Genomic DNA, 21,131 nt, shown 5'->3' with positions numbered 1-21,131 from the left:
AGCCAAATATTAATTCTAAGATTTTTAGGGAAGTCTTTGGAGTATACAGCCACATCATTAATAATTTCCCTATTCTTTTTTTTTGATGTATACCAATTACTTAATTTTTTTGTATTTTGAATTAGCTAAAGCTTTAAAAACCCAATAAACAGTTGTGGGGGAGGGTAAATCTATCTTTTCTAATTTAATGCAATGGTATGTGTATTTCATGTAACATGATACTTGCTGTTCTTACAAAGTATTACATTTAGATGATTTCCCTCTACTGCTATTTTATTTTGAGGATTTTTTTTCCTCTTTAAAAACTTTTATTGTGAAATATATAATACAACTTAAAATTTAAAATGAATATTATGAGAATAACAAAATAAACGCCCATGTATACACCATGCCGTATTAAGTTACCAGTACCTTAGAGTCTCCCTTTGTGCTCCTCTCTGACCACATCTCTCTCTCTAAACCCACCCTTCCAAGAGGTAACTGTTATCCAGAATTTTGTGCTAGTTATTATGCCCTTGCTTTTCCTTAAAATGTTACCAGCTATCTATCCCTAAATAACTGTCCTTCTTGTTTTTGAACTTTATATTGTTTTTGAACTTTATATAGACAGAATAATGCTGTATCTATTTTTCTGACTTGCTTTTTCACTCAGTATGTTCCTGAAATTAATGTTTTTGGACATAGATAAAATGCATTCATGTCATCACTGTATGTCATTAAATTGTATGACTATCCTGTAATTTACATATCCATTCTACTGTTGACACTGGGTTGTTTCCAATTTGGGAATACTACTATAAGCAATGCTGCTGTAGGCATTCTCACACCTGTACACCAGCAGACACACGTGTGCAACGGCTTCCCTAAGTAAGAATGGATATAGGTTTGGTCATGTACAACTTTACTACATAATGACAAACTGACTTCTGTGCAATAAATCAATTCATCAATACGTCAATTTACCTATCCTTGCACCAAATACCATTTCGTTTATAAGTCTTGGTATCTTGTAAATTAAATGCTCTCACCTTGTGCCTCCTCACGAGTATCTTAACTTTATTGGCTATTTGCTCTACCAAGTCTATTTTAGAATTAGCCAGTTTAATAAATTAAAAATTCTTATCGAGGATGGACAATCAATTTAGGGAATTTCTATCTAAGAATATACTCTGTACTGTTAGATTAATGACTTCTAATAAAGTTTTAATTTTCTGCATAAAACTCTTGCAAATCTTCTGTTGGAATTAATTCTAGTATCTTATATTTTTTGTTGCCATTGTAACTGTTACCTTTTTTTTTTTACTATAGCTTTTGATTTTTGCTGGTACATAGAAATAAAATTGATTTTTACTTGTTTCCAGAACCTTACTAAACTCTTATTAATTCTACCAATTTATCTGCATATTCTTTGTGGAGGTGGGGAGGGAAGATGGGCCTATGCAGACAATAACTCCCCTGTGAATAAGAATATATTTTTTCCTCTTGAATTCTTTTTATTATTATTTTTTAAATATTTATTTATTTATTTGGTTGCACCAGGTCTTAGTTGCCCCATGTGGGCTCCTTTTGTTGCAGCAGACAGGTTCCTTAGTTGCAGCTCCAGGGCTACTTAGTTGTGGCATGCATGTGCGATCTAGTTCCCTGACAAGGGATCGAACCTGGGCCCCATGCATTGGGAGAGCGGAGTCTTATCCACTGCGCCACCAGAGAAATCCCTCCTCTTGAATTCTTAGACTTTTTTTTTTTTTTTTAAATTGTCAGTGCACTGGCTAGGACCTCCAATATAATGACTTCCTTGTATTCTGATCTTGAAGGAAATGCCTTTAAAGTTTCATCATTAAGTAAGATGTGTGCTGTAGTTTTTCTTGGTGAAAGTCCTTTACTACCTTAAGGAAGTGCTTTTTTATGCATTAAATTTTTCAGATGTTTTTTATTTATTATTGAGATGATCCTATGATTTTCCCCTTTATCTGTAAATGTGGTGAATTACATTTTGTATTTAAAAACTGATTTTGCATTGTTAAAGCAACCTTGCATTCCAGAGATAAACTCAACTTAGTAATGATGCATAATCTTTTTTATGCAATGCTGAATTCACATTGCTAAGAGTATTAGCAATTTTAGAATTTTTCCATTGATAGTCTTAAATGAGATTAGACTATAATTTTCCTTTCCTTTTCTCTTTGTTCTGATATCAAGGTTATGTTAAAAACTCATTAGAAAATGGAAAATGTTGGGATTTCCCTGGTGGTCCAAGTGGTTAAGAATCCACCTTACAATGCTGGGGACGTGGGTTCAATCCCTTGTCAGGGAACTAAGATCCCACATGCCACGTGGCAACTAAGCCCACACTACAACTACTAGGCCCACGTGCCACAACTAGCGAGCCCGTGTGCCGCAACTACTGAGCCCATGCCCTCTGGAGCCCGCTCGCTCATCACAACTAGAGAGAAGCCCATGCGCTGCAATGAAGAGCCTGTGTGCCAGAACGAAAAATCCCGCGTGCCGCAACTAAGACCCGACGCAGCCAAAAACAAATAGGTAAATAAATATTTAAAAATAAATAAACGGAAAATGTTCTCTCTTCAATCTGTTCCTTGAATTTGGGGTGTACTTACCCTGAAACTATCTAGGCCAAGCATTTTCTTTGTAAGAAAGAATTTTAACTTTGGAATCTATTCTTTAATAATTATAGAACCAACCAGGATTTTTTTTTCTTACTGAGTCATTTTTTTTGTATTTTCTTCAGAATTTATCAATTTCAACTAAGTCTGCAATTTGACTGGCATAAAGTTGTTCATAATATAATATGCATGTGTCAGTGTATTATATCACATCTAACATTTTATATTTGCTCTCTCAACCTTGAAAGATGTCAACATTATTGGTCTTCTTAAAAAGCTAAATAAAACATAAATTACTATGAAGTGAACAAGTGTATAACATAAAGGTTAAGAAACAGAATGCTGCCAGAGTACATAAGTTCCCATGTGCCCCTTCCTCATTTTCCCCCATGGAGGTTATACTATGTTGGCTTTTAGAGTTAACAATTTTCTTGTTTGTCTTTAAACTTTTACCAGATAACTCTACAACCTTACACAATAAAGTATCACTTTGTCAATTTTTAAACTTTATATAAATAGAATTTTAAAAATAGTTATTTTTATATCTGTTTTCTTTCACTCAATACTCTCAAGATTTATCCAGGTCACTGCATGTTCAGGAGTTCATTCCATGCATGACTATAATACAGTATATTCATCCATTATAATGTTGATATAAATTCCTGATTTTTCATTTTCAGGCTATTATGTATAATGTAGCTATGAACATTCTTTTGTACATGGATTCTGATATTCACGTGCCTATTTTTCCTGAAGTAAATATCTGGGATTGCAACTGTTTGGTTTTAAGGTATGCATATCTTAAACCTTACTGCTTAATGCCCAAGCGTTTTGTAAAATGATTATACAATTTACACTCCTACAAGCAGTGGAAGAGACTTCTCTGCTTCCCATTTGTGCTAAGCAAATATGGTGCATGTGCAATTGTATATTACTTGCATTTTCTGCATTATGAATGAGGAACATTTCTTAATAAGCTTATTAGCCATTTGGGTTTCTCACTTGTAAAATGCCTTTTTTTCTATAGAGATGTCTGATTTTTCAGATTTTTAAGTTATTTACATATTCTGGATATGAGTCGTTTGTCAGTTGCATAAATTGCAAACATCTACTCTGTGACTTTCACTCTCTTAATGATGTCTTTTCATGATTAGAAGTTCTTAATTTTAATGTAGATTTATCAATCTTTCCCACTATAATTAGCTTAAACAAAGTAACATGTTTAAGTAATCTTTTCCAACCCAACAGATTAAAAATACTCTCCTATATTACCTAGTAAAATCTTTATAGTTTTACCTTTCATATTTAGGTCTATAATTCCCTTAAAATTCATTTTTGTATAGTATGTGAAGAAATTAATTTCCTTCTCTTCCTTTTTTAATAAAGATACCCATTTTTCTCTGCACCATTTATTGAACAGACTGCCTTTTCCCCAATGTTTTAAAGTGCTACTTTTGTCTGTTTATGTATTTTCAATTATAATTCATTAATCTATTTGTGTTCAGTACACCAAAACTTCCAACACCTCAACGTCTTGATTGCTACGACTTTATAATAAACCTTGTTTCTAATAAAGCTTTGTATTTTGACTGGCTTTGTTTGAATCTATAATTCAATTCGGGGGAAACATTTTTCAAAAGTAAAGTAACCAATCCATGACTATGGTATAATATCTCTATTAAGGTCTTTAATTAACGTAAATAAAGTCCCATGGTCTTCTCTGTAAGATCTTGTACATCTTTTATTAGATTTATTCTTAAGTACTTCAGTGGTTTTTATGCTATTGTAACAGGTATCTTTTAAGAAAAAGCATTTTCAACCTGTTTGTGGCTAGTGTTAATATAATTGATATTTGTATACTGATTTTGTATCAGAATTTAACTTAGTAACTTATCTGTAGATTCTTTAGGATTTCCTATCTACACAATCATATCATCTGTGAATAACAGCAGTATTGGTTTTTCCTTTCTAATTTTTATACCGTTTCTTTTTCTTACAATACTGCACTGGGAGGGACTATATTAAAATGTTGATTAATGGTGCAGTAGGCACCCCTCTCCTTTCTGATCACAAAGAATATGTTGCCGGGCTTCCCTGGTGGCACAGTGGTTGAGAATCTGCCTGCCAATGCAGGGCACACGGGTTCGAGCCCTGGTCTGGGAAGATCCCACATGCCACGGAGCAACTAGACCCGTGAGCCACAGCTACTGAGCCTGCGCGTCTGAAGCCTGTGCTCTGCAACAAGAGAGGCCGCGATAGTGAGAGGCCCGTGCACTGCGATGAAGAGTGGCCCCCACTTGCCGCAACTAGAGACAGCCCTCACACAGAAACGAAGACCCAACACAGCCAAAAATAATAAATAAATAAATAAAAATTAAAAAAAAAAAAAAAGAATATGTTGCCAAGGTTTCATCATTAAGTATGATGTTTGTTATAGTTTTTTTGGTAGATAATCTTTTATCAGTTTAAGGATGTTCCATTCTACTCCTAATCTGCAAAAAGTTTGATCACAAGAGACAAATTTATTGGATGTTTTCCCTGCAACTACAGAGGTAATATAATTTTTCTCCCTTAACTTATTAGGAAAATATACTGATAAATTATCTAAAATTAGAATAACCCTTGTGTGCCTGGCATAAACCCAACTTGGTTATGATATACTATTCTTCTTATATATTACAATATTTCATTTGTTAACATTTTGAAATATTGAATGTATTTTCACAAATAGGATTAACATTTCTTAAAATGTCCAAAGTTATCTGGAACTCATAAAATGAGATGGGAAGTTTCCTTCCTCTATTCTCTTTAAGTATTTGTGTAAGATTGGTATTAATTCTTCATTAAATATTGAATAGCATTATCCAGTGAAGCCATTTGGGCCTGGTGATTTTTTTCTAGGAATAATTTAAAATGTGGATTCCATTTCTACAGTGTTTATAGGAACATTTATACGTGTTCTATTTCTTCCTATATCAGTATTAATAAGTTACATTTTTCTAGAGATATGTCTATGAGAATTGTGGTATTCTGTTGCAGTAATGAGTTCCAATTTGCTCACATCTTCCTGCATCCACACTCCTGGGTAATAGTACCTTCCCACACTGACTTTAAAGCTCCCTTTAAAGTTAAAATTAACTACCTGCTACACTTTGCCAGTGAACATCCAATACATTTCCAACTTCATGCCTTTTCTCACATCACTTCCTCTCCCTGGAAAACCCACATCTTTGGAGGCAACCATAGCTCCCTCCATCCCAATACAATGATAAAAGTTGTGTATTTTCTGCCAGAAAAAATGCATACATGTACATAAACACAAACTCTTATATAAACTATCATAGGATTCACTACCTCCATTCTGCAAAGTAGATTCCAGATTAAAGACTCCTAACTTACACATTGCCAAGTATATATAATGCTTACAAATACTAATAGAGGGAGAAATAAGCAATAAATATGCAAGCAAATATACAACAGAGCAAAGGCTGATATAAGCATTCATACTGGCCTATGAAAATTTGTCTAAAAGAACTGTTTAAAACATGAAACATAAAATATACTTGGGTTTTAAGTATTTATTTACAAAGTTCTTCCTAATACAACTGCTTTTAAAATATAGCAATAAAGGATCATTTACTATTTAAAAGTGGTACATATGTGGCATAGAAATAAATCTATATAGTCAGTTAAACTATTATAACTGATAACTGAAAATTGTTAGGTGACAATTAAACATTTGCAGTACTCCCTAAACAGGTAGGAAATAAAAATGCATTTATTCATTGGAACTTGATTAATTTGTATTACTGACTTAAAAAAAAAAAAGACTACTGTGAAAGATGACATCAGGGTTTGAAAAATATTTTACAAAAGCAAATAAATGTATTTCAGTTTTACACTTAATTATGAGGCCATGATAAAAATTTGACCATACACATATCTATGTATTTTACAGCAGGTTAGCCAACTTTAGAATTATTTCATAAAGAATATAAACAATCTTTACCACAATTTCCCCAAGGTCTTATCCTTCAAAATAAAATTCCACACACTATCAAACTAAATCAAGATTTGCTAGTGGCTAAAATCACCATAAGTATATTGACCCTTAAACAGCTACAAGTATACACCAGTATCACGTTTGTGCAAACTATACATTATTTTCTAATCTTTCTGCCCTTATCTCAATTTGCAAGCGTATTTTGAAACCATCTCCTTTAACTGTTATTCTTGTTAATAGGGGCAAATCTTTTAAAATCCACATGCTGTATCTTTATTTATTAAATAAACTGCAAAAGGAGCAGTTAAATAACTACTTTAAATAGCACATGTGGACCAAGAACCCACTATTCAGAGATCTATGCAGGTTTTTATCTAGTAAGTACTGTGGTATCACTTAATTTCTGAACAAATTGAGATACACAGATATTTATTTCCAAAAATTCATTCATGGACACTATACAAAGAGATTCACAGCAGTATTTGGCGTCAGCCAATAAAATTTATTTACTGTATCACGTGGCAAAGTTACTAATATCATGAATAACTTAAATGACTGGTCTTCAATTGGATTCAACAAAGAGAAAAATTACATCAGAATCAATATAATTTTTTACATGAATTAACAAAAAATGTAAGAGGTTAACCTTACTCTTTCAAGAAGAAAATAAAATGGCATAGTTTAGTGTTACCTTCTTTCCAGCGTTCACCAAGTGCTAACGACAAGTACCATTTAAGTCAGTTTCTTATTTGAATATGAGGTTGTTTAAAAGTTTCTACAAATTAAGATTTTTTTAAGCTTCATATCAAATGAGTTGTAGATCTACTTAAAGTATGACTTCTCCTTTCAAAGAAGGAAGGAAGGCTGACAAGGGAAGGAGATGGGATGCCCTGCAAAGACAAAATATTTTGTACTTAAAATTTTTTCTTTCAAAAATTGTAATATACAGTTTAGTATCATATATGTCATTTTTACATTTTACAAGTTATCATAATAATTAAGACATCTGAAAAATCTAAACTCTTTAAATAAACAGAAACTTAAAATTAGGGGGAAGGGTGGGGAGAACACATAATTAAAACTATTTTAGCATTCTGAAAACAAGAAACAAATGGATAGACTACTACATATGAACTCAGCTGAAACAGATATATGCTTAGTGTTTCAGGTTTTTTTAAAATTATAAATTAGAAGATAAGTTTTGAGGTTAAAAAGACAAACCCTAGTGGCTTCTTCTTAACTTAATGATAAAGCAGAATTAAGAGGAGTAAAATTACTTCATGGGAAATAATTTTCTAAATTAAAAGTCATAAACTCTGAAAGAGTTTTTATATTATGTATGCAACCCATATTTATATGTCTGTATGTGTCTGTGTGTATGTATGATTTTGCTCCATATAAAAATTGAGCAAAACAGCAGTGCTTCTGATAATAGAGATTATTAATATACTTAAGCTGTCTAAACTTATTTTTTCAGTGTCAAAGTTAAATATCATCAGATTTTTAATAACAAAGAAACACAGACACGAATACCAAACACTCAAGAGGGAGTGTAAATCAAAACAAATTATAAAGGTACTGTTTTATTTTAGCAGATATTAATGGCTAACTGTAACTAAACTTAGAGCCAGCAAGGTAGCTAGCTATAAGTTCTCATCAACTAGGTAGTAAATAAAATGAAGTGTTTAAAGAGCTAGGTTGGTAAAGTATTACCATTCAAGTGATAGCAAAGCAATGATTTAAGTAGATAGTATGATAGTTTACATTTTCCTCAGGTAAAACCTTTACGATTTGCCATATTAAAAGCATAAATTTTACATAAATGTCATAAATCTAAGATTAAGAATCAGATCGGTAATATAAATCCACTTCACAGGACAATTACTACTATTTTTTAAATAATCATTTTCATAAATAAGAAAATCTCTAATGGGACTGATTTTTTCTGGACTTATGAGTAAATTATCTTGCAAACGTATCTTTATGTGCCAATAAGCAAATAAACTCTATTAAGCCTATGTTGTTGTGAATTCAAAGCAGTTATAAAGTTGTGAATTCAAAAGTCCCCACCCACCTAATAAGTAATTCAGTGGAGAAAAATACTTTCTTTTTTCACAAACGCAAACTTCAAATAGCTAATAAGCTCACATTAAACTTCACGAGGCTTGTTTCCATTACTGGTTGGCATATCTCCTAATTCTTCACAAATGTCAAAGGTGACTTGGATAGAACTTTTTTTTGAAATTTGAAAACTCAGTATTTCCTTCTAGCATCTCTGAAAAACTAGCTCGTGAGGCAGAATGACGTATAGATCGAAACCAGGAGTTTTGAGAGCGCCCACCAGTAGAGTTTGAGCGCTGAACATAACCATGCTTAGTAAATCCAATTATAGTGCTTGTGGAAACAGAATGGGTAATCTGTTAGAACAGAAATAGGCAATTGAGAAGAGGACATGAATGTCTTAAAGATCTTTTAGGTACTTCTTATTTATGTTGTCTACATAAAATTGACAAAACCATAAATAATATATATTAATTTTCCAAAATTCTTCTATAAAATCCAATTATCTTCGTTTGAAAAGCAATAATGTTTATAATAGTTACTATAAATGCAGGAAATAAACAAGGGATAGTACTTTGGCCTTCAGAAAGCTTACAATCCGATTTTAGTAAATGAATGCTAAATTTTGTCAATTTCAATATATTTTTCATTAATCAAATTTCTTTGCAAAAATTTATATCATCAACTAAGTACAACTTCTCTCTCACTGGAAGGTTAATCTTGATTAAAAGTCTGTATAAACATACTCATATTTAGCTGTAACCTTTGATGTATATTAACTAACGACTTAACTAGCTTTATAAAAAAATAAGTTATTAAGCATTATGTGCCTTTTCTGTATAAATTTTAACAATTAAAGGTAACCATTTATAAAACACCAAAGCACTCCCTTTGTGCACTTTGTGTATATTAACTTATTTAATCCTTACAACTACTACTTTAGATTCACTTTACAGACAGTGAAATTGAAACAGGAAGATCTCTAATAAGCTGACAAAAGTCACACAGCTAGCAAACAGCAGAACCGGGATTTGAACATGTGAGTTCCAGAGTTCCCGTTCTTAACCACTACTCAAACTGCCTTTGAGTACATAACCACATTATACGTGAGTGTGTGTGTGTGTGTGTGTGTGTGTATTTACTCTCTACAATAACACCATAGGTAAGTACTATTAACCTCTTTTCTCTCATCTGCAAAAATGGGGATAAGAGAGAACAGGAAACTTGCTGAAGGACATACAGCTAAGAAGTGACAGTCACTTGCTTTTCTTAACCTTAGTAGATAAGGTTAATAATTTTCACAAAGGACAGATACATCACTATTTAGTGACAGTAATAAATGTTAGAAATGCCCTTAATATTAATTAAATGACTAAAATTCTGACACTGTTGGGAATTTGGATTGCTCAGGAAACATTTAAAAACATATACATGAATTTAGAACCCATATCATCCTTTGATATTCACGGCTTCAGAGATTATATATTCATCACGGAAATAATAAAAGAAATAAAACTGAGTCTCTGCTATATTACTGGAGTCAATCTATAAATAGAACCATCGCTATTTACATCAGTAAAGTGATAGGCCAGATTGAAACATGTTTCTTTCTTAGAGATCTACATCTCAATCCCAATAAAATTTCATATCAAACTACACATTAAGTAAGTCTCTAATTCATTAAGTGAGGTTTTCTCAGTTACTTAACCCAGTAAAGAGGTCACATGCTTAGATATATCCAAAAAATTGATGGAGATATTAATATTTCCATCTTTAAAAAGTTAACAAATCCCACACCAACTTCATAAATTTGGAGTCATTTAGCCCATTAAATCAAAATCACTTACTGCTAATGATGATGTGCTAGACAGACGACTCATTACATGTTTATCATTGCTAGAAGGACTTCTTCCCTCCACTGAACTTTGGGATGTCATAAGAGCCCTTCGTAGAGCTCTTTTTGGAGTTTTGGAGAAAGAGAATGCTCTTGTAACCTAGAGTTAAATTACAATTAATTAAAAAACCTAGACAAATCTAACTGATTAGAACAATTATATGTAAACAAAGCCAAATTCACACCAAAAGTTTTTCTATAAAAAGTATATAGCAGAATTAGAATCTCTTTGGACAAAGCAGTGAGAAAATGTAGTACATTGTAGATTACTCCATCTTGGTTTCATAGAGCACTAGTCCAGCAGGAGGAAGTGGGAGGGAAAATTTGGCATGAGAGAAGAAACCTGGGTGTTATCTGATTCTGCTACAATTTAGTTGTGAGATCTTTGATCCAAAGTCACTTAAACCTCAATTTCTTTAATTGAAAAAGTGTAGGAGTTTATTTGAATCATCACTGCTAACGTGTTTATCTACTATACATCATACATGTTAAATGCAGAGATACAATGATGATTAAAGGATAAAGCCTCCCCTCAAAGGCAAGGAAAACAACAACCAAAAAACTTACAAACCTAGCGAGTAGACTACAGTTGCAAAATTTTACCTGTAAAATTAAAATTCTAGTTCTACTTTTAAAAAGCCCTATTACCAACATTCTTGTATAGTCCTCAACAACTTCAATACTGTAAGGTAAGTAGCAAAGCTATCTTCATCATTAGAAGTCTGAAACACACTTATGGTAAGGAATAGATCCCAGGTTTCCTGACTCTACTGTGTGCCCTTTGCTGAAAAATATCTGAGGCAATTTCTAACACGAATGTGCACATATCTATACCTAAAACACCATCAGAAGTATCATAGTAACTAGAATGGGAAGGGTAACAAGTTGTTATAATTACTGTGCCAAAGAATTCACTGAGCTAAACTATTATCTCTGTAGGCCATTTCTTAGAACCAAAAACAGCTTTGTTTTATACACTACCTGATGTCTATGGCAATACTATTTTAATATACTCTGAAAAATACATTTTGGAGATATGCTGAATAATAATTTCACTAAGACTCACCTTTTTTGAAGTCTTTTTTATTGCTCTCGATGCTCTACTCAAGGTACTGTCCATATCTTTCGTATTTACTTCAAAGGATTCTGGATCAGCAGTGTAAATAAGATTCTCCTGTTGAAAATTAATATCTTTATTTTAAAATAAACAAATAAAAATAAAAATACACAACTGTTCCTAAAATCAAACCTTTAAGAACTTATATGCACACATAGGGAGCATATATAAATGAAGCTACTCAAGATTTCTGATGTGTTTGACATCATTTCTACTCTGAAATTTATTTAAGGCCTCAAAAAGTATATAACAGAAGGACAAAAACTGATTCAAAGAATCAAATTTTTATATTTTTTACAGTGTGTGTGTGTGTGAGTATAGAAATATTTTCTCTTCAACATGGCAAAAGTTCTCAAATGATAAGACACTGACTCAGGGCTTTTAAAAAATATACTATGCATAATATTTGAAATGTAGGAAAGAGCTCAACTGAAGTTGCCTAATATCTGAATTTACAAACATTTCTTAGTAACAAACTTTCACAACTGGGAAGAATTTTGTGGTTTAACACAGTATAAACCAGGATATAGTTAAATGTTTGCTGCCATCTTGTGGTTAATTTTACTTTATGAAATATCTTCATTAACTGTTTATATTTCAGTTCTAGAATTATTAGCCATCCTGTGGCTAGTAATTCAATAGATTTTATTTTAAGGATATTTTTCCATTAACCGTTTACATTTCAGAATCATGGTTATAAATTTAGAAAGGACTACATAAACCATGTAGTCGGACATTGTGATAAATGCAGGAGTAATCTCTATAATAGGCAATCACTATACTGCAGAAATCCATTTTATATATGGATATCTAGAACTATGAGAAAAAATTCTTCCTTATAATGAGCAGTTTTTTGGCTTTACAAAAAGCTGTCTGCATCTCTTTCCTCGTCAGCACTCTGTTGTACGCACTAGCTCTGTATTTCCTTCTATGAACCTTTTTGTGGAACAATCCTTTATTTACAACAACATATTCTTGGCCCACAGAAAAAACAAACAAATCAAGGACCACAGGAGGTGGTGGAATAGAAGGACGTGGAGCTCACCTCCTCCCACAAATATACCACAAATACATCTACATGTGGAATAATTCTCACAGTAAACCTGCTGAATGCCAGCAGAAGATCTCATAAAACCAAAATGCAAGAAAGATCACCACCTAACAGGGTAGGGCGTAAGAAAGAAAACAGGAATCGGGACGGGATCTGTGCCCCTGGGAGGGTGCTGTGAAAGAGGAAAGGTTCCCTCACCCTGGGAAGCCGCTTTACCAGCAGGGAAGATCAGCGGGGAGAGAAAGGGAGCTTCAGAAGTTTGGAGGAGAGTGCTGCAGCCTGTGTGCAACAAGAAGAACATAGAGAGACCTGCACAGAAGGCCCTGTTCATCTCACTGCAATCTCCAGCCTAGGACCCACGTCTGCTGGTACACACAGGGGCTGAGTGCCAAAACTTGGGCTTCAGAGGACAGACCTGAGGAGAAGACTGGGATTGGCTGCATGGAGACAGCCTGAAGGGGCTGGAGTGTGGTCCGCAGCTGCGAACGGGGGGCATGCGCAAGAAGGAACCCAGATCTGTCACTGACGCCCCATTGTTAACCTGCAAGCTCGAAGAGAGGGGCGGGGCCTGGAACAGCAGCCTCATTCTCAGTGTGCTCACAGAGGGTGAGGCTCTGCTTCTATGTTTTGGGAGCGAGCAAGCTTGGGTGAGCCGCCCACACATGGAGGCAGGGCTGAAACCCCAGCCTATGGCCAGCGGCCGCACAGCTTCAGAAGCAGGGTTGAAATCTGAGTGTTCCAGCAGCTGTGATATCTGCGGATTTGTGCACCTGAGACAGCTTTATAAACCCAGTGCCTGCAGGACATCGGAGTAGATTATTGGTGCTCCTGTGGCTGGGGCAGGTCTGGCGATAGCAGGTTCTGCTGGCGCTCACACACAGAGGTGGGGCCGGGGTCTGGGCTGACTCAGTAGCTCCTACGGTGGGTCCAGGTGCGCGACCAAGGCGTACCAGTGCTTGACCTCAGTGGTTCTATGTCAAAAGATCTATGCTAGTGGCTTTGTGAGCACAGCAACTGAGGGATACCCAAGCTTACTGCCTGAATTCCCATGGCTGAGGTGGGACTGAGGGGAGTGCCAAAGACAGTATACTTTGGTAAGCCAACACGACAGGTAACAAGCAAAACCAGAGAGCGACTTCCCAGTAGACAGCTTCTGCAGAGGAATAATCAGGGCCTCCTCTCCCAGCAGGGGCATTCAAGCCCCACCTACCTCACACCAGTCCTGAAACAGAGCTGGTGGCATCTACTCCAACAACTGGGGAGCAGACCCTGCCCCTGACAGAGCTGTGACAACCAAAGAGCAAAGAGGAGGCCACGCTCAACATCCAGTGCAGGCTCTGGTCATCACGGTAACAATCATACCCCTTATTAAGGGGATAACGGCTAACACACACTAAAGAAAAATGTGGCAGACATCCATAATAAAAACAGCCCTTGCACAAAAATATTACACTCACGAAGGCTACACAGGGAAACACAAAAAACAGCCCTTCAAGACCACAGCAGATAACTATTTCTCCTTAATTCAGAGTCAGAGAAATAGAAGTAAAATGAAGCAGAGGAAACACTCCCAATTAAAAGACCAAGCGAATTCCCCTGAAAGAACAATGAAACAGACATCTGCAGTCTAGCAGATCCCGAGTCCAAAAAGGAGGTAATGAAAATACTGACGTAATTAAGCAAGTCTACCAACAGAAATGCAGATTACTGTAAAAAGGAACTAAAAACTATAAAAAGGAGGCAATTAAATTAGAAAACTCATTTGCCAAAACAAAAGCTGAGCTCCAGGCAATCAATAGCAAACTGGATAATGCAAAAGAATTAATAAGTGATCTGGAAGATAGAATAATGGAATCACCCAATCAGAACAGCAAACAGAAACACAAATGAAAAAAAAAAAAAAGGAAAGCAATAAACGAGACCTATGGGATAATATAAAGTATCCAGATCTATGCATAATAGGGATCCCAGAAGGAAAACAAAGAGAAAAGAGGATCAAAAATTTATTTGAAGAAATCATGGCTGATAACTTCCCAAATATAAAGAAGGAAACAGATACCCAGGTACAGGAAGCACAGACGGTCCCAAACAAGATGAACCCAAACAGACCTACACCAAGACATATTATAATTAAAATGGCAAAAGTTAAAAGAAATAAAGAGGATTCTAAAGGCAGCAAGAGAAAAAACAAAGCGTTAATTACACGGGAAACCCCATAAGGCTATCAGCTGATTTCTCTACAGAAACAATGAAGACCAGAAGGGAGTGGCAAGATATATTCAAAGTCTTGAAAGGGAAGAAGCTGCAACCCAGGATACTCTACCCAGCAAGATTATCACTTAGAATAGAAGGAGAGATAAAGAATTTCTCAGACAAGCAAAAACTAAAAGAATACAGCAATATTAAACCTATCCTAATAGGAGTATTGAAAGGTCTTCTCTAAATAGAAAAGAAGCAAGAATCTAGAGGAAAGAGAAATATCTCAATTGGAAAGTAAATCACTTAAGCCAGTGTACAGATTAAAAAAATAAAGTTTTGTGAAAGCGATGATAACTACAATGAACATCAAAACAATAAACATGAAGATGTAAAAGAGGACATCAAAATCATAAAATGTGGGGGAGGAGAGTATGAAAAATATACAACAGATTCACAAAAACCAAAAAGAACAGAACAAAAGCATAAAACAAAAGAAAACCATCGGGGCTTCCCTGGTGGTGCAGTGGTTGAGAATCTGCCTGCCAATGCAGGGGACACGGGTTCAAGCCCTGGTCTGGGAGGATCCCACATGCTGCGGAGCAACTGGGCCCGTAAGCCACAACTACTGAGCCTGCGCGTCTGGAGCCTGTGCTCCACAACAAGAGAGGCCACGATAGTGAGAGGCCCGCGCACCGCGATGAAGAATGGGCCCCGCTTGCTGCAACTAGAGAAAGCCCTCGCACAGAAACGAAGAACCAACACAGCCAAAAATAAATAAATTAATTAATAAATTAAAAAAAAAAGAAAACCATCAAACTACAAAATGAAAAACAAAAAGGAACAAAGAAGAAATACAAAATCAACTGGAAAACAAGATTTAAAATGGCAATAAATACATATCTATCAGTAATTACCTAAAATGTCAATGGACTAAATTCTCTAATAAAAAGACATAGAGGAGGTTCAGAGGGAAATGTGGTTGCAAGAGAGTGGTCAGAGAGATAGAATATTGCTAGCTTTGAAGATAGAGGCAGGGGACCACAAACCAAGGAATGTGGATGACTTCTATGAGCTGAAAGAGGCAAAGAAATGGATTCTCCACTGAGCCTCCAAAGAGAAATGCAGCTCTGACCATACTTAGATTTTATCCTGGTGAGACCTGTGTGGGACTTCTAACCTACAGAACTGTAAGGAAGGTGGATAATAGAATTGAAAATCCAAGGACCTATTGGCCATCTCATTCTTAAGATGGATGGGAGAGGATTAACCAAGATGGCGGAGTAGAGGAACGTGCTCTCACTCCCTCTTGCGAGAGCACCAGAATCACAACTGGCTTCTGGACAATCATCGACAGGAAGACCCTGGACTTCACCAAGGAGGATACCCCACGTCCAAGGACAGAGGAGAAGCCACAGTGAGACGGTAGGAGGGGCGCAATCAGAGTAAAATCAAATCCCATAACTGCTGGGTGGGTGACTCACAGACTGGCAAACACTTATACCACAGAAGTCCACCCACTGGAGTGAAGCTTCTGAGCCCCACGTCAGGCTTCCCAACCTGGGGGTCTGGCAATGGGAGGAGGAATTCCTAGAGAATCAGACTTTGAAGCCTAGTTGGAATTGATTGCAGGACTTTGACAGGACTGGGGGAAACAGAGACCCCACGCTTGGAGGGCACACACAAAGTAATGTGTGCATCGGGACCCAGGGGAAGGAGCAGTGACCCTGGGGGAGACTGAACCAGACCTACCTGCTGGTGTTGGGGGGTCCCCTGCAGAGGCAAGTGGTGGCTCTGTTTCACTGTGGGGACAAGGACACTGGCAGCGGAGGTTCTGGGAAGTATTCCTTGGCGTGAGCCCTCCCACAGTCTGCCATTAACCCCACCAAAGAGCCCAGGTAGGCTCCAGTGTTGGGTTGCCTCAGGCAAAACAACCAACAGGGAGGGAACCCAGCCCCACCCATCAACAGTCAAGTGGATTAAAGTTTTACTGAGCTCTGACCGCCACAGCAACAGTCAGCTCTACCCACCACCAGAGCCTCCCATCAAGCCTCTTAGATAGCCTCAACCACCAGAGGGCAGACAGCAGAAGCAAGAAAAACTACAATCCTGCAGCCTGTGGACCAAAAACCACAGTTACAGAAAGACAGACAAGATGAAAAGGCAGAGGACTATGTACCAGATGAAGGAACAAGAAAAAACCCCAGAAAAACAACTAAATGAAGTGGTGATAGGCAACCTTCCAGAAAAAGAATTCAGAATAATGATAGTGAAGATGATCCAGGACCTCGGAATAAGAATGGAGGCAAAGATTGAGAAGATGCAAGAAATGATTAACAAAAACCTAGAAGAATTAAAGAACAGACAAACAGAGATGACCAATACAATAACTGAAATGAAAACTACACTAGAAGGAATCAATAGCAGAATAACGGAGGCAGAAGAACGGATAAGTGACGTGGAAGACAGAATGGTGGAATTCACTGCTGCAGAGCAGAATAAAGAAAAAAGAATGAAAAGAAATGAAGACAGCCTAAGAAACCTCTGGGACAACATTAAACGCAACAACATTCGCATTATAGGGGTCCCAGAAGAAGAGACAGAGAAAGGACCAGAGAAAATATCTGAAGAGATTATAGTCGAAAACTTTCCTAACATGGGAAAGGAAATAGCCACTCAAGTCCAGGAAGCACAGAGAGTCCAATACAGGATAAACCCAAGGAGAAACACGCCGAGACACATAGTAATCAAAGTGGCAAAAATTAAAGACAAAGAAAAATTATTGAAAGCAGCAAGGGAAAAACGACAAATAACATACAAGGGAACTCCCATAAGGTTAACAGCTGATTTCTCAGCAGAAACTCTGCAAGCCAGAAGGGAGTGGCATGATATACCTAAAGTGATGAAAGGGAAGAACCTACAACCAAGATTACTCCACACAGCAAGGATCTCATTTAGATTTGATGGAAAAATCAAAAGCTTCACAGACAAGCAAAAGCTAAGAGAATTCAGCACCACCAAACCAGCTCTACAACAAATGCTAAAGGAACTGCTCTAAGTGGGAAACACAAGAGAAGAAAAGGACCTACAAAAACAAACCCAAAACAATTAAGAAAATGGTCATAGGAACATACATATCGATAATTACCTTAAACGTGAATGGATTAAATGCCCCAACCAAAAGACATAGACTGGCTGAATGGATACAAAAACAAGACCCATATATATGCTGTCTACAAGAGACCCACTTTAGACCTAGGGACACATACAGACTGAAAGTGAGGGGATGGAAAAAGATATTCCATGCAAATGGAAATCAAAAGTAAGCTGGAGTAGCTATACTCATATCAGATAAAATAGACTTTAAAATAAAGAATGTTACAAGAGACAAGGAAGGACACTACATAATGATCCAGGGATCAATCCAAGAAGAAGATATAACAATTATAAATATATATGCACCCAACATAGGAGCACCTCAATACATAACACAACTGCTAACAGCTATAAAAGAGGAAATCGACAGTAACACAATAATAGTGGGGGACTTTAACACCTCACTTACACCAATGGACAGATCATCCAAAATGAAAATAAATAAGGGAAAAGAAGCTTTAAATGACACAATAGACCAGATAGATTTAATTGATATATATAGGACATTCCATCCAAAAACAGCAGATTACACGGTCTTCTCAAGTGCGCACGGAACATTCTCCAGGATAGATCACATCTTGGGTCACAAATCAAGCCTCAGTAAATTTAAGAAAACTGAAATCATATTAAGCATCTTTTCTGACCACAATGCTATGAGATTAGAAATGAATTACAGGGAAAAAAATGTAAAAACGACAAACACATGGAGGCTAAACAATACGTTACTAAATAACCAAGAGATCACTGAAGAAATCAAAGAGGAAATCAAAAAATACCTAGAGACAAATGACAATGAAAACACGACGACCCAAAACCTATGGGATGCAGCAAAAGCAGTTCTAAGAGGGAAGTTTATAGCTATACAAGCCTACCTAAAGAAACAAGAAAAATCTCAAGTAAACAATCTAAACTTACACCTAAAGAAACTAGAGAAAGAAGAACAAACAAAACCCAAAGTTAGCAGAAGAAAAGAAACCATAAAGATCAGAGCAGAAATAAATGAAATAGAAACAAAGAAAACAATGGCAAAGATCAATAAAACTAAAAGCTGGTTCTTTGAGAAGATAAACCATTAGCCAGACTCATCAAGAAAAAGAGGGAGAGGACTCAAATCAATAAAATTAGAAATGAAAAAGAAGACGTTACAACAGACACCGCAGAAACACAAAGCATCCTAAGAGACTACTACAAGCAACACTATGTCAATAAAATGGACAACCTGGAAGAAATGGACAAATTCTTAGAAAGGTATAACCTTCCAAGACTGAACCAGGAAGAACTAGAAAATATGAACAGACCAATCACAAGTAATGAAATTGAAATTGTGATTAAAAATCTTCCAACAAACAGAAGTCCAGGACCAGATGGCTTCACAGGTGAATTCTATCAAACATTTAGAGAAGAGCTAACACCCATCCTTCTCAAACTCTTCCAAAAAATTGCAGAGGAAGGAACACTTCCAAACTCATTCTATGAGGCCACCATCATCCTGATACCAAAATCAGACAAAGATACTACAAATAAAGAAAATTACAGACCAATATCACTGATGAATATAGATGCAAAAATCCTCAACAAAATACTAGCAAACAGAATCCAACAACACATTAAAAGGATCATACACCATGATCAAGTGGAATTTAACCCAGGGATGCAAGGATTCTTCAATATACGCAAATCAATCAACACGATACACCATATTAACAAACTAAAGAATAAAAACCATACGATCACCTCAATAGATGCAGAAAAAGCTTTTGAAAAAATTCAACACCCATTTATGGTAAAAATTCTCCAGAAAGTGGGCACAGAGGGAACCTACATTAACATAATAAAGGCCATATATGACAAACCCACAGCAAACATCATTCGCAATGCTGAAAAACTGGAAGCATTTCCTCTAAGATCAGGAACGAGACAAGGATGTCCACTCTCACCACTATTATTCAACATAGTTCTGGAAGTCCTAGCCACGGCAATCAGAGAAGAAAAAGAAATAAAAGGAATACAAATTGGAAAAGAAGAAGTAAAACTGTCACTGTTTGCGGATGACATGATACTATACATAGAGAATCCTAAAACTGCCACCAGAAAACTGCTAGAGCTAATTAATGAATATGGTAAAGTTGCAGGATACAAAATTAATGCACAGAAATCTCTTGCATTCCTATACACTAATGATGAAAAATCTGAAAGAGAAATTAAGGAAACACTCCCATTTACCATTGCAACAAAAAGAATAAAATACCTAGGAATAAACCTACCTAGGGAGACAAAAGACCTGTATGCAGAAAACTATAAGACACTGATGAAAGAAATTAAAGATGATACCAACAGATGGAGAGATATACCATGTTCTTGGATTGGAAGAATCAACATTGTGAAAATGACTATACGACCCAAAGCAATCTACAGATTCAATGCAATCCCTATCAAATTACCAATGGCATTTTTTACGGAGCTAGAACAAATCATCTTAAAATTTGTATGGAGACACAAAAGACCCTGAATAGCCAAAGCAGTCTTGAGGGAAAAAAATGGAGCTGGAGGAATCAGACTCCCTGACTTCAGACTATACTACAAAGCTACAGTAATCAAGACAATATGGTACCGGCACAAAAACAGAAACATAGATCAATGGAACAAGATAGAAAGCCCAGAGATTAACCCACGCACCTATGGTCAACTAATCTATGACAAAGAAGGCAAAGATATACAACGAAGAAAAGACAGTCTCTTCAATAAGTGGTGCTGGGAAAACTGGACAGCTACATGTAAAAGAATGAAATTAGAATACTCCCTAACACCATACCCAAAAATAAACTCAAAATGGATTAGAGACCTAAATATAAGACTGGACACTATAAAACTCTTAGAGGAAAACATAGGAAGAACACTCTTTGACATAAATCACAGCAAGATCTTTTTTGATCCACCTCCTAGAGTAATGGAAATAAAAACAAAAATAAACAAGTGGGACCTAATGAAACTTCAAAGCTTTTCCACAGCAAAGGAAACCATAAACAAGA

General features: G+C 36.0%; 1 protein-coding gene and 1 long non-coding RNA gene across 10 annotated transcripts in view; one reads left to right on the top strand and one right to left on the bottom strand.

The window, feature by feature from the left end:
• The window catches only part of LOC309659389, a 538,108-nt gene that overhangs the window by 311,165 nt on the left and 205,812 nt on the right, over positions 1 to 21,131 (top strand). The gene's annotated exons all lie outside the window — the stretch shown is intronic.
• The window catches only part of ECT2 (epithelial cell transforming 2), a 73,772-nt gene continuing 58,828 nt past the window's right edge, over positions 6,188 to 21,131 (bottom strand). For 4 of the 9 annotated variants that reach the window (XM_082458942.1, XM_082458944.1, XM_082458946.1 and 1 more), the window contains 3 exons: positions 11,649 to 11,756; positions 10,536 to 10,682; positions 6,188 to 7,517 (listed from right to left, as the gene is read on the bottom strand). In XM_082458942.1, coding sequence (XP_082315068.1) covers positions 7,428 to 7,517; positions 10,536 to 10,682; positions 11,649 to 11,756 — 345 coding nt within the window. In that variant the 3' untranslated portion in view covers positions 6,188 to 7,427. Of the gene's footprint in view, positions 7,518 to 8,775; positions 9,045 to 10,535; positions 10,683 to 11,648; positions 11,757 to 21,131 lie in introns of all 9 variants that reach the window. The other 5 variants (XM_082458939.1, XM_082458940.1, XM_082458941.1 and 2 more) reach the window with 2 other exon arrangements.

Source organism: Balaenoptera physalus, assembly GCF_965194825.1.
Source record: "Balaenoptera physalus genome assembly, chromosome: 4".
In the NCBI taxonomy this organism is placed as follows: domain Eukaryota; kingdom Metazoa; phylum Chordata; class Mammalia; order Artiodactyla; family Balaenopteridae; genus Balaenoptera; species Balaenoptera physalus.
Note: the sequence above shows the minus strand (reverse complement) of the source record. Positions and strands in the feature narration are given on the sequence as shown.